Source organism: Diadema antillarum, unplaced genomic scaffold (genome assembly GCF_040938485.1).
Source record: "Diadema antillarum isolate AM-2024a unplaced genomic scaffold, OU_Dant_1.0 seq00001437_RagTag, whole genome shotgun sequence".
In the NCBI taxonomy this organism is placed as follows: Eukaryota; Metazoa; Echinodermata; class Echinoidea; order Diadematoida; family Diadematidae; genus Diadema; species Diadema antillarum.
This window is the reverse complement of record NW_027272187.1, coordinates 427,759-442,669: the sequence shown is the minus strand read 5'-3', so window position 1 is coordinate 442,669 and position 14,911 is coordinate 427,759. Positions and strand designations below refer to the sequence as shown.

At 37.4% G+C, this 14,911-nt stretch overlaps 1 protein-coding gene across 1 annotated transcript in view; it reads right to left on the bottom strand.

Moving 5' to 3' along the window:
• The window catches only part of LOC139709466 (TBC1 domain family member 1-like), a 96,341-nt gene extending 92,208 nt beyond the window's left edge, over nt 1-4,133 (bottom strand). The window contains exon 1 of the mRNA XM_071621428.1: nt 3,281-4,133. Within this exon, the coding sequence (XP_071477529.1) occupies nt 3,281-3,955 (675 nt within the window). The 5' untranslated portion in view covers nt 3,956-4,133. The remainder of the gene's footprint in view (nt 1-3,280) is intronic.
• Between the last annotated feature and the right edge of the window lie 10,778 nt (nt 4,134-14,911).

The following is a 14,911-nucleotide window of genomic DNA, read 5'->3' as shown; positions in this document are numbered from 1 at the left end:
CAACATTTTAGTGGTTTAAGAATTCCTCCCCATGAGCAGTATGAAATACACGAAAATCAATGTACAGTGGAAATTTCTGCATTTACAGGGTTAGTTTTGTTTGATCAAATTCACACATATGCTACACTTTGTAACTCGTCATAGTGTTGATCAAGGTGATTGTTACAGCAGAGTAATGGCATTTTTCATTGCCATAAATGCACGTACTGTATACACGTTGTATGTTATCCCATTTAGTATTTATTTTGCTGCACGGAAGGCTTGGCATATTAATTATGAAATATACAATTAGGCCAAGTAAAAAAAGAAACCAGTTTCTCGTCCTCGCGCGCATCGATTTTGGCCGCCGCATCGATTTTTTTACTATTTACTATTTTCAAAATGGCGCTGAAAATACCAAGAAATTCATAATTCTCGTCCCAGCCCGCTCCCCGCCCGTATCGATTTTCAGTTGCCGCATCGACTTTTTTGATATTTACTATTTTTTCGGCCGCCGAAAAAAAAAAAAATCGACAATTCACCTACCAATCGTGATGTCTCATTTCTAATTACGCCTTGCGTGCGTCCTCTACTTAGCTGTAGTACAGCGCACTCGGTAGCGTCTGTAGTGCGTATGTAATAACGCATGCATTTCACACTGTGAGCTCGAACTGTAGTTGGATGGGCGCGGGCGGGCCTGGGCTAGCTGTGATGTACAGCGCACTCGGTACGTCGTGACAGACCAGGGGATGGTACCGGTGACGTTCTATTTTGAAGAGAAAATGAATGCGCTTTTCCAGCAAATGTAGAATTATCAAATGGGTGTATCTACAAAATAAAATAAATAACTTTTCCACGGATTCTGGTTTGTCTCGTATTTCTGCGGGATACTTTTCTTTACGATGTAAATTCACGGACACGGCCGTGAGTCGTATCATCTGTAGTGTAGTATACAATCATTCATCATCCAAATGATGAGTGATTATCAAATGTCTTTTTAGAACATGAAGACACATCTTTAAATATTTAATGCTATAATGCCATATCAGTATCATTTTGACATCCATCTGCAATTGTACAAGCCAGTTTCCAGTTGAATGTGCTACAACTGTACTGTGAAGAAATGCAGATACATATACCAGCTGTGTGGACACAAAAAGTCACAAACACCAATGATGAATAAAGCAGTGTTTTGAATATCATGCAATTTATTTCAGTCGTACATTCTTTGTTGAAAGACATGTTTTATACCTGTTTCATTTAATAGCACAATACATCAGAACTGCAAGTACACTGGTATCAGAAATGCCATTACAACACTAAATACCACTATCAAGATGGTCATTTTCCCTTGACATCTGTAGTGGAAAGAAAAAGCAAATGTATTTCTGCATGCATGAAGTTTCATTTCAAGTATACATAATCTATTTGTTTGAAAATGCACAGAGTGCAGGCAAGATATACACTTGGGACCTGGTCTCTTATAACACAGCTACCAGAGTGATATTTCATTTCATAAATTGGATATAGAAAATAGTAAAGCCCTCTCTCGTTACCTTTCTCAGAATTACCGGACGAGAAACACATATTACTTTCATTTTGACAATCCTTGAAAAAAATAGTAAGATATCAAATAGTAAGGACCTCCCTCATCGCCTTGCTCAAAAAACCCGGACGAGAAACTACTATCTTTTTTTACTTGGCCTTAGAACTTCAAACACATCTACAATGTTTACACATTGTATACAGTTGCCTGCATACACTGTATGTGAGAAAGCTTACTTTGTCTATAAAATGCATTTTAAATCTGATAAACAAATAATATCATCATGTTAGAATTTTAACAAAAACAAGTGTTGTACTGTCGCATTACTCTTAGCTCTTTTACCTATACACAGGAAAATGTACCCAAGTCTATACTGTATTAAGGAAGAAGAATTGAATACCGATACATGTACCAATAAAGGAATCATAGTTGCATTCAAACTACAGTGAAGTCAAAATCCACAGAAAATCTGAAACTACAATACAGCAATAATTAACATGTAGCAAAGATGTGTTTTTGTACGTATTATCTATCACTATCATTAACAAGGAATGACCACTTACATTGTATGATATGGTCTGCACTGCTTATTGTTGCTGACATACTTTTCTTAAAAACATTGTAACAGTGCAAGAGCATGCATTTCAGTCTGTTTTCACTTGCATACATCACTACCAGCACTTTAGTTCTTGGTCTCAATTGCCTACCACGTGGTATATGATGCGACAAAACCTTACTGCCTGGCACAACTGAAACTCACTAGCCCCAGTCAAACTCACAAAAACTCTTAATCAAAGTTTTGCCAGTCGGAACACAAACTTCTCGAAAAACTTTTCAAGAAACTTTTCCAGAAACTTCCCAAGTCTAAAACCAGGAAAATTTCCTGAACCCCCATACTAGCTAGTAGTACCATAATTATATCTTCATAAAGTTTGTGCTGTCTGAATGCACACAGCTGAAATGTTGGAACTTTGTGAAGTTTGTCACATGACTAGTTGCGAGTAGTATCTAGTCACTGCATTCATCAGTAAGCTGTCAGACAGCACAATTATGCTTTCTTTCTTGTTGCATATGGGCACCAGTGATCAAAAGTTTGAGACCTTATCAAGAACGGAAACTAAAAGTTTGGCTGCCAGTGTAAATAGTTAGAGGGTCAAACTTCAGAAAGTGTTCTCAAAGTTAAACTTCTCAAAGTTTTGCCAGAGAAGTTTCATCTGGTCATTGCAACTATACTTCAGAGGCAATCCTGGGTTTTAGGGGGCTAAATTATTTTAGGCTTCTAACTTCAGCACAGCCATACATACAGACTATGGAAAGCCAGGCAAGAGTTCATATGTACCCCAGCTAAACTTGGAAACAGGGTTTAGGGTTAGAGTTTAAAGTGTGACCTTAGGGTTTTTAGGGTAACATGATGCTATGTATTGTATGGCTGTGCCTGTGTTGAAGTTATAAGCGTATAATTTAGCCTCCTAGATCCCGGGATTGTCTAAGAAATATTTGCTCTGTCTGCTCAGAAATTGTTTCATAGATACTTTCTGAGGTTTTGATGGATTGCAGCAGGCACTCTCTATCCTAACCCCGGGGCACTCCACAGTTGTAATCTGTAGTGTAAGTAAGAAATTCTGTGGGAGTGTTTCACGTTCGGGCTGATCGCAGTTTCTTGATAGGCACAGTTACGCAAGCATGTTTTAATGAACACAATCAAATCTAAAGAAGGAGAGAGGAATAACAAAAGTAATATAAATTGAAACTCACCATGTCATCATCACTTGCACGGAATACAAAACATCTGAAGTTCTCATTGCTGTCTGGTCGCCATAAATATCCAAAGCATTTTTTGTCATGTCCTCTTGCAAACCTTGAAATATTGTGCAGACGATGTTCAAAGAGAATGGAGCCTTTCCTTTCTGAAATACCAAGTGCACCCTTGGAAGAAACTTGTAAGACCAGAGCATGTCCCAATCCGCCATTTCGTCGTTTTTCCGTAACAATCCATGGTAGCATTGGCTGTGTGATTCTGCGATCTAACACCACGTTCCCGTAGTAAGTCAGTTCATACACGATTGGCTTTAAGTTGTCTCTCGAATTAGTGCTGGCCCGTGGTCTTGGAAACTGGAGAGGGGATAAAGATTTGCCGTCAACACTTGACATCTTACCAGATTCTGATGCCGAAGACTGAGAAGGGGAAGAAGATCTAGATCTAGATCTAGTAGTTGTAGTCTGCTCTGCTGTAGCTGTGGTACCAGCTGCAGACGGAGGCCGACTGCGAGGTGACGGAGCGATCGCGGGCTCCTCTCCCGAAGCGACGACAACAACGGGCGGTGAAGTTGGCTGAGCTCCTGCTCGTGCGGGTGAATCTGGCTCACTTTCAGCAATTCCAACTCCACTTTCAACTGACGGGTCTCTATCCACAGCACTGCTCGAACTCATAGTGACGGTTGAAAAGGTCTCCAAACCACAGAGTAGTTAGTAATTTAGGGGAAATATTTATGTTGGGTTAACAAAAGTGTCTCGAGCAGCACAGAAACATAGCATTGCTACCAGTACGTCTACGGATCGAGCGGGCATCTACATGCAGCACCAGAGCAGCTCAGGCGCGGCGCTAGTCGTGCAACACGATAGTGGATTGATTGGCAGCGGCCGCGGCGGATCGCATCACCGACCGAGTTTGGTTCGTATCTTAGCTCCTAAAGGCAGTACGCATGCGTGAAATTTCCGCCAGCTGATAATAAGTGTATCGATACTTGTAGTTGTTATATTGCCTGTTGGCAGAAGATGATATGCTTACGAAGTGAGTTAGTCAGATTTCATGGTAAAAAAACAACATCTAATGCAATAATATTCAACAAATTTAATTTCAATATGATTTATGAAAAAAATTATTTCAATCCTTTATTGACCGAGTTAAATCGAATTAAATAGTAGAGAAACTTTGTGTCAGTAGTCGGTTCGACTCTCCAAGCAATGTAACTCGACGGACTAATAATTGATTGGGCGGAATGTCTCGCGCCGAAGAATAGCTATGAGGTGAGTCACTCAACAAATTTGGCAGGGGACAGCTCACCACAGGCAAATCAGTGGGATTCCCCCCTGACAGTGAAATTGATGAGGAGACAGGGAAATATTTCACATCTGGACAATTTGAGCGCACGAATGGAAGCTCATTGCAGTGTCTCCTTTCCACCTTCTCTCTCAGTCTGATGAAAAAACACTGAAGTGACTCAGCTAAGTGCGTAGGTAAAGCCCTCCTCCAACAACCCAGACGTTCAGCGTCGTATTAAAAACAGCTTTCGATAATGATGTCATTTTACTATAATATTCTGCATATTTTATGTACCGCGTATGATGTGAACAATTGACACAGCATGAGATGTCTTCTTGGATTTAAATTATAAAGAGTCTCATAACTACATGCATCGCATAATTTGGATTACTAAAATAGCAGGAGGGGGATATGAACAGAAAAAATATGACTAATAAAAAAGACACCTCAGCTGAAAACAATTTTATAAACACTCATGGTCAGAAAATGACGTTTAATGATGATATTTGCATGATGATTAAGGCTCAGAACCAAAGAACGTCAAATTTGATGTCCAGACAATGGAAAGATGAATCACTTTGTACAAGAGCATCCAGTGTCGTGAGCCTTACAGAGATTCAATAGGACCTATACCTTCCACAATGAAAACGCCTGTCTGTGTATGACCTTCTATATCGCCTATTCTTGGATTCTGGTTTATTAGTGCGCAATACTTATCTCTGACCGATGTAGTAGTCAATGATACTCCAGTAAATCAAGAGGCCCGACAATAGGCACAGAATGAGGAGGATGTGAAGAAGAAGGAGGAGGAGGTGGGGGTGAAGGTGAAGCTAATAATGATTGAAACTTGAGGAAAACCTCTCAGAATGTTTTCTAATAACATAACCATTATACATGATGAACAAATATGTACTTGCAAAGTTATGAATGACGATGAGGGGAACTACATTTTACTCTCTTTTTTTTTCTAGAAGGGTGGGGGGATACGCATGTATCAGTGTGTATAGGCCTACATTATGTAATTAATGTATTTATACTTAAATACACGTGTATATTAGCGTGCAACAAAATACACAATTTCCTTCATCTCGTTTGCCCTCTTCTATTATCTCGTCTATCTAATACACATCACGCTTTTCCTACATCCTCTATCACCAATCCTGTGATTTTCCCTTTGTGATATCTATGGTGTATCGTAACATGTATATGATTATGTTAACTCACACCATGATGCAAATAGCCTATACTTGCATGCATGTCTTTTTAATGTGTAAATAGAGCGTATATATATACAAAAGATAAATCCTCTGGCTATATGCTTCCTATCGGCTTTCTCCTTCATGCCTCCTTCTGCATTTCTCCGTCGGTTTCTCTCCCATTCCTCTCCTCTTCTTGGTATGTCCATGGTATGTCTGTCCTTCTCGCCTTCTTTCATCTCCTCTCCTTCATCTTTAAAACACTGCTGCCCGCATCATTGAAAAGCTCCCTCATTTATAGGCATAATGAAATCTCACGTATTTACCTTTAAAATTTTATACTCAACTTCACTGGCTTCCCATCGAAAGTGCAAAATGATAATATCAGTTCACAATACCTCAGGAAATTAGTTACCCCACCTGTCCCCACATGTCATCGCAGATCACAAAGCATCTATTCCTTCTCACGCCTTAATTCTTTCTAAGGTTACTACAAAATTTTATGGTGATAGGACTTTTTGGTTGCTGCCCCATATAGGATTATGGAACTCATCTATATCCGTCAGTCCTCTACATTGAAGTCTTATTATATTAATTTGTAAAGTAAATCGTTTCTTCTTCTTCTTTTTTTTGTAAGTCACGTGAATTGACGAGTACTAGTCTTTATGTTGTGTCATTTTCTTTGTTTTTAATAATTTGCCAACTTGCTTTTGTGATAACGTGCATGAGTTTAAAATGGATAATAGTTATTGTAAAGCGCAAAGGGAACATTGATTATGCACTAAAGAAGTTTAATTATTATCATTATCACATTCACTCTTTTATTCCCCTCCTCTTCTTCCTGCCATCTCCCCTTTTCCTCCTGGTATGCTTCTCCCGCTCTTCCTTTTCCCTCTCCGTGTCTGCTCCTTCTGTCCTTCATAATAATCACCATGCACTCTTCTATTTCCTCTTCTTCTTATTCAATTCCACCTGTCCTCTGGTACTCCATTCTCTTTCCTCATCCCCTCCTCCTCTTTCACGTCCTGCGTCACTCCTAATCATCTCTTCTCTTATCCCCCCTCCCTTCCTCATCAGCTCTTTTTAACCCTTTGTGTGCCAGGGACTTTGGACAGTGTGTACAATGCTATGAAGTTGTCTGTGCCAGTCGGCACTCAGAGCATGCAAAGGGTTAAAACGAAACTAATTCGCTAGTTCTCACTTCTGCACCACATTTTCTTTTACACCAGTTTTCCTCACCATCCCCCTCCTTTTCTCTGTCTTCTTATACGTAGTTCTTTCTTCTTACTTCTCTTAAAATCATTGGTACACACTATACACTACTTCTATAACATAATTATGAAGAATCGTATTGGTACAATAATTTATTGTATATCAGACACAAAATGGGAACTATATGATATAATGATAATGATGATGATGATGATGATGATGATGATGATGATGATGATGATGATGATTGTATATCAGACACAAAATGAGAACTATGGTATGATAAATGATGATGATGATGATGATAATAATAATAATGATGATAATAACAATAATGATAATAATAATAATAATAATAAGGTCTTATTTACCCAGGGTAGCCTCTTCAGTGTTGCCACTGCTCTACCAGAGGGCCCTGCTATAGTATTATTGTTCCCTATAACTTGTATACAGCTAACGCTGGGAAAGGGGAGATTGCAATAGGAAGAAGAGGAGAGTAGGATATGAAGAGGAGGATTATGATAATGATTGTGATTACAAGCTCTGCTTTTCAGTTGATCACTCTTTTCCATGATTTTATTTTACTGAGTATTTGATTATTTTCTTTTGTCATCCTTGCAAACTATGCATTTATTCTTTCATTATACATTTATTTGTACATATTATATACTTCTTTCATTGTCAAATAACTTGATTTGTCAAATGTAAACTTTGAACATACGTTTTGTTGGATGGAAATAAAACATTAAATTGAAGAAAGAAAGATTGCCATCATTCATACGGGGATTAGGATTAATGTAAGTTTTACAGCCTTTGTCTCGTTAGTTGATATAATTCAATTTTTTTCCATACACTAACTTTTTATTACTTTTTAATATTCTATATTCCCATCTTCATCGTGTCTGATATATTGAGCCGAAGCAATATCTCAAGAGATAATGGGAGATACAGTATATAGTATAAGAGTTTTGTTTTGTCTTGTTTTGTTTTGTTGTTAGTTTACATGTGTGTGTCGTATATCATGAAGTGAAAATATGGGGCTTGAATAACAACATGCCACTATAACAAAATATTATTATTAATTGGACATGACTGGGACAGCTGACACTGGATGAGTTTGCTGGAGTTCTAGGTCAGTTCTAATGAGTGAAGCGACCTCAGCAGCATCCTGAGCCCATAAAAATGATATTCAAACAATGCACGATGGAAACATAATATTATGCCGATGAAATATTGATGATTACTGATAAAAGTATAGGGGTAGATACAAAGTTTTTTTCTAATACTTTTATCTCTGTATCTCACTGGTGATATCATCATTTTCTTTTCTTCTTTTTTTTCATGTAAAATCACTATATACTATAGCTCAATAACCGCTTTATCGCACTTAACAGGGTTCACATGGTTCTATCATTATTTTGCACAATGACTGTGATTTAGTGATGGATTGGAAACGCTATTACCTTTCGAGGCACGCATATGGCTATTGTGGGAAAGACAATTACTGAGCAGTCTGAGCTCTATATTGCAATGATGTATACGACCGTCCCTCTCTATGATCAATTGCTGTAGCTGACAAAACTGCAGTGGGCATCGAGAAATAGTTATTGTCACTCACCTTTTGATCTTTACGTCGCGCTTAAAAATAGACGCGGGTGATTCGGTGACCCAAATTTGATCGTCTGTCGGGCGGGCAGTGCGGATGATGGCCGCTTCGCTCATTTTACACTTTTGTTTTCGTGAAAAGCGATGGCCTTTGGGGACTTTGTTTTTGAGAGGAAAGACCATAATAATGTATGTGGAATGTAGTAAGGACGTTGGGGATAACAAGGACGGCGAGATATGGGGCATTGCGGACAAAATACACAAGGTTATATTAAGATGAATAGACAGCTCAGTGATGGGTTGCTATCTTCATTTTCTTTTAAATTGTTGATGTTTAATCTCACTGCAATTTCTTGACTAATAAAAGCGTCCGAACGATATAGACTTTCATTACTTCCTTTGCTTTTCCACATTTTACATCGGCATGTTTGTTTGCTTGTGCTTAGGTGTGTTTTTGTGTGTGTTTTGTGTGTAGACATTCTTTGAACCTGGTATGTTTTAGACATTGAAAATTGATGAACAAAATGCTCATTAATAAATTGTCTTCTTGAAAGATTTACCAACATAACAATAACCCATGCCTTAATCACTTTGACTCAATTAACGTGCCTTCAAATTTCGCTTCTACGTTGTTTTGTGTTTTCTGTTGAAAAAAAACCCGCTGTGAACATCGGTTGTAATATTCCATCGACATGAATTGATAATGATGGTATTAAAATAACAGACAATTAAGGTAATTAGTAATGATGAAATTACATTCTTAGTGATGCTTACTAGACATTATACAACAGAAAGTTGTTCAAACGCATATACACATGGTTTGTAAACAGTTGGACGAGTATACAGATTTATACTTACTTATAGAAACACAAAACAAAGCAAAGCACAACATAGACAGTTTCCTTTAATGGTCTGCATGTATATCTTACTCAATGGCGAACTTAATAATCTTTTTGAATCTTTAACGGCTCTTGTTTGTTTGTTTGTTTGTTTTCGCAGTGAGGAGCACTTTGATATTGTGTCAGTGGTGCCTATACCTGCCTGTCAATCATTTAATGATAAAATTTTGATGAAGAAAATATTGGCCGTAAAACTATTTGCAACCATGCATGTCTGAAAAAAGAAAAAAGAGACGATAACATGGTTGCTTCAGAGCGGGAATAACACATTCTCTATACCTTTCGATAAACGAGCAAAACGAATTACATGATTTCGACTGATAAATTTTCAGCAGAGAGCTATTTTCTCAATAAAGTTGTAATAACACAGAGGTAAGGATGTCTGTGACTTCATGATAATTAAAAAGGTGTTTGTGTGTATTCTGTTCTGTTCTGTTTTGTTTGTGATTGACAAGAATCATATGGACCTACTACTCGGGTAGTTAGTACGTCCATGCAAGAATACTATACGGACCTCAAAAGCTATCATGAACATGCCGCTGCGGCAACATGATAAATCATGATCTCCGAGCTATAGAGTTATAATCATCGCATACTGTAAGATACATTGGCAAACTTTAACCCGTTCCTTACGGGAACCTGGTGGCCTGCGTATAAAGTCTATGGATATTTCAGAATTCAGTATGGAACAGTTTAAAACAGGTTAACTGAACGCCCTGTGCAACGCCATCTCCACAGAATGAAACCGGAAAGCCGTATCAGCCTGTTTCCTCTTGTTCTAAATGCCGAGAAAGCGTGCATCGAAATGTGATAGGGTTTCCACGTTCTTACTGGTATAATTATCTCAACGTTCGAGCCTTGGTGAAGACATCGCAACTTGGATGATTGATGGATTTAGTATTTTTCTTGAAACAAGCAGAAAAGAAACATAATACCTTCTTATTGGACCATAAAGGAGCCCCCCCCCCCTTCCTCGCGTTGACACTTATCTCTATCAACAACTGTGTACTTATTGGTTTGTGAATTGAAGTGAGATACAGCACCATGATAAAGTTGGCTTTTATTGGAGTAAAATCAGGCCGGTAAAAGAGGTTTTTTAATCAAAATTAAATATTAGCCTACATACATTAGCCTTCATACTCAGAAACAAGAAACGTGAGGACATGTAAAGTTCCGCATGTTTACATGAATCCAAGATATAAGTTTGGAAATGCAACCACATTATTCGAACTGACGAGAGGATGTCATCACAGCTACAGACAATCTCCTTTTCTTTGACATGAGATCGATCAGACTTAAAGGACAAGTTCACTTTAGTTCGTATTCACGTGGATTGAGTGAATGCAGCACCATAAGTAGAACACATCAGTGAAAGTTTGAGAAAAATCGGACAATCCGTTCAAAAGTTATGAATGTTTGAATTTTCTGCGCAGTAACTGCTGGTTGAGAAGACTATATTGATGATGAACATGTATTGTGTAGAACGATATAAGGAAAATAATTATAAAGAGAATTTCATAAAATGTCATTTTTAAGAAGTACACATTCCCTCCACTTGTCACTGATGCATGTTGAATTAGTGATTCCCATGTCTTCCGGAAGATGTAAGTCAAAGTGCTCCAAAAGTGTGGCAAAAGTGAAAACATGGTAAATTTTCTTTAGAATTTGACATCCAACCTGTAGTAGTCTTCTCATTCAGCGATGGCGGCACTGAAGCTTCAAAAATTCACGTCTTTTGATCAGATTTTCCAATTTTCTTCAAGCTTTCACTAATGTGTCAAAATATTGCTGCATTCTCTCCATTCACATGTATATATGAAGGTGAACTTGTCCTTTAAAATTATCATTCGCACATAACATTATTCGGGTCTTGCAGTGACTTTGCAACAAATACAAGGTGAAAAAAGAGGTTATAATGCTAACTTAGCGATCATGTTTGTGATACAATTTTCTTTACAAATCAATGAATTGATCCTGTAAAACTATGTATAACAGACTAAGTAAATGTTTTAATGAAATAAGTGATATGAGTGAATGAATGGGATTAATTGCCAATTTTTTATGTATTTGGTGAAAACACTGAGAAAGCTGAAAATGCCACAACTGTTATGTTCATGTCTGATTTGGGTGAAATTGCTATCATCCTGTTCGTTATATGTACAACTGAAACATAGTGTATGGAGTTGAAGAGTTTCCATGCAAAAACCTACATCCATTTTTATCAACTTGAGATATTTGATATTGAAAAACTGCCGGAAGACAGAGAACAATAATACAATATAAGTGATAATCTTAACATTCAAAAGTTTCTCGTTATCTACGAGTGCGGTGTCATCGAAAATATTTTTTTTTCTCTATTTGATGATGATAACCTGATATACTTGAAAAAAAAAAACTGTACACATGGCGTTTATCTGTTTTTTCTTTTCATTCAAAGTCTTCTGTTGTATACTTGAAAAGCAAAATACAAACACAAAACACAGTGATTTGAAGGTAATCATATCCTATAACAATTGCACATCGAACATCTTATCATGTGTCATGCAATATTTAGGCTACCTGTTGTTGCCTATACGGTTCTGTTCCAGAGTGTTCATCGATGACAGTTTTGGTTCTGGTATTGTAAAGGTCTTGCCGCAAAAGAGAAATAAGACGAATGCGACAAAAATAGGAGAAAAGGAGAGAAGGATTGTGAAGATAAAAGAAAGAAAAGAAATTGACGAATTAGAAAAAAAAGAATAACAGAAAAAAGTTATGACGGAGAAGAGGGAGAAGAAGAAGAAATCATGATGGTTTATTGTGGTGAGAGCAAATAACTCGTTATAGCTGATGTAAAATGGTCTTTGATGATTTGGAAATTACGATGCTATCTGATAATTGATTGCAATTGACCAAAAACCTCTTTTTATGCATTTCTCAACAATCACTTGACGCAAAGTTATATGGCTTTCATCTTATTTCTATACAGACATGTTTAATAATCTTTTTTTGTTCCTTGTTTATGAACAAAAATCCTCCTCCTTCTTTGTCTTTCTCTGTGACTCTAGCTCCCCCGGCTCCTCTTGAGGAAATTGCGTCCTAAATAAATTTGCACTAGTTGGTATCAAAAATAAAAATACCAGTTGTGTCATGTGAGATTAATCATAATCGGCAGTGTGTGGTCATCTCCTCCAGATATGACCCGCCTGGATTGTACACAACTATAGATGGCGCTGAGTAAGGAATCACAAGAGTGCACATTAAAAATACTACAGTATTTTCGATAGATAAGTTATTTTGTATTCAGTGTATGTATTTGAGTCTTCATTTAGATAATTGTTTCTATTTTCAAGCTCTTTAAAAGTGTTCTGTGATACTATACTGCAAGCTTGCTAGAATATGATAAAAAGCTAAGGCAGAAACACGATATTTTGAAGGAAGTATCTCATTGTTTTATATCCTCTTTTTTAAATACGCGTATGTGTGCAAGATAATAAAACTTATGGAGCACAACGCAAATAAAACATAGAGCGAGATGTGCAAGCTGTTGCCTGCTCTTTGTTCATTAACATTTCCTCTTTTTTTCCTTTGGTACGAGGATTCATTTCAGGGGTCTTGAATTTACAAAAGCATCAGCTAATAAACTTACACTTCATGTGGGGGCGCTGTTGCATGAAGGATAATGAATCCCTTTATTATGCCTGCAATAAAGGGCTCACACCTGTAAATAAAATGGAATGTCCCAGACCCCTTCACAAATTCGTACCAAAGATACCAAAATAAATGAAGAAAAAAATTAATTAAAAATCAATGATGTAGTTTGGTAAAAAACTGAATAACTATATTGCATTTTGGTTGGAAGATGAAAGCTTTTCTGATGGAATTTGAGGGTACTATATTTCATTGGGTACGTGTACGGAAAATAGGTAATTTTTTGAGTGACAAGAACTCGCAGTCTGGCTTTGCGGACCCTTGGACAGAATTTGAGCCGAAGAACCCACCCTGGAAATTTAACGGATGAAAGGGTATATCTCACTTATCCAGGTTAGTGAAGCTGAAACACCTCATTTCTCCCTGTTATTTTACAATTTATTTTTTTTTTTTAATTTGAATTTTAACACACGTCTCTATAGGGAATTATTTACCCGTGTGAGCCCTATAGGGCTCTGGTGGCTGTGAGAATCCAGACTCCTTCCTAATCGGAAGACCCGAGTTCGCTTCCAGCCCAGTGCTTACGTCCTTGGAAGAGATGTCTTTACCCACCATGTCCCTCTCGAACCAGGTGTATAAATAGGTACCTAGCAATGCTATAATAGGTTGTTGATAATGGCAGGGCTCTCTGGTAGAGCAGTGGCAACACAATCATGAAGAGGCTACCCTGGGCAATTAAGACCTTATTATTATTATTGTTATTATTATTGTTATTATTATTATTATTATTATCATTATTATTATTATTATTATTATTATCCAATTTGCTGCCCTTCGGCTTCCGTGCTTTGCTACACATCAACATCAGAAGGCCTTGCCTATAAATATCTGTCTCTTTCGTGAAGCTCCATTACGATGTTTATAACCACATATGTTAAGTACTCGATAATTACAATTCTCGGAAAAATGTTCCACAACAACAAATACCACGAAGACGACGATAGCGTTAGCAATGGTTTACATCGACATACCACACGTCAGTAGTAAATAAAAGCTAGTTTTCTTCGTGGAAACACAATCTTTTTTAAAGCTTCACTCATTATTTTATCTCCATTCTACAACGACACTCTTTGACAAGCTTGTGAAGCAACGCCTGGACAAGAAAGACACAAGACTCTCAAGACACGTATCTCCCGTACATTACCTAAAAAAAGATTTGGGCTGTAAAAAGTGGATTACTTTTTATGAATTTCAGGTGTTTTGTGATGCTGAACAAAGACATGGGTGTGTGTGTGCGCGTGTGGATACCAAATCGATTTAGATCAATTGGTGTAATTCTAGACATTCCATCACACAACATCAAACGCAGAACACAGTCATCTCCTTAATGATAAAATATTTTATTTTCTACGTTGTGTCATATTTCATGGCAAATTCAGTTCTGCCTACACCCATATCAATCACAAACTATTACATCAGGCTAATATTTGGCATAATGAACTGGAAAAAAGAGTTAATACACCTAAACGTGTTCCTAGCATAATCATCTAAACTGCCATGGTATACGTTGGTATAAGAGCATACGAGAAACCCGTCAACAAGAGACCAATTAGTTATAGTGTCAACAAGCGACAAAGTCGAGTTTTACAAAAAAGGTATTATGAAGAGATAAGTTGCCCCGAACCTCTATCAAAAGACAAGTGTGTATGTATTCATGTTATATCAGATTCCATACAGGGAACACACGGATATCAGGAGCTCTCAGCAGCACTGCCGATGCAGTACTTTTTCCAATGGACAT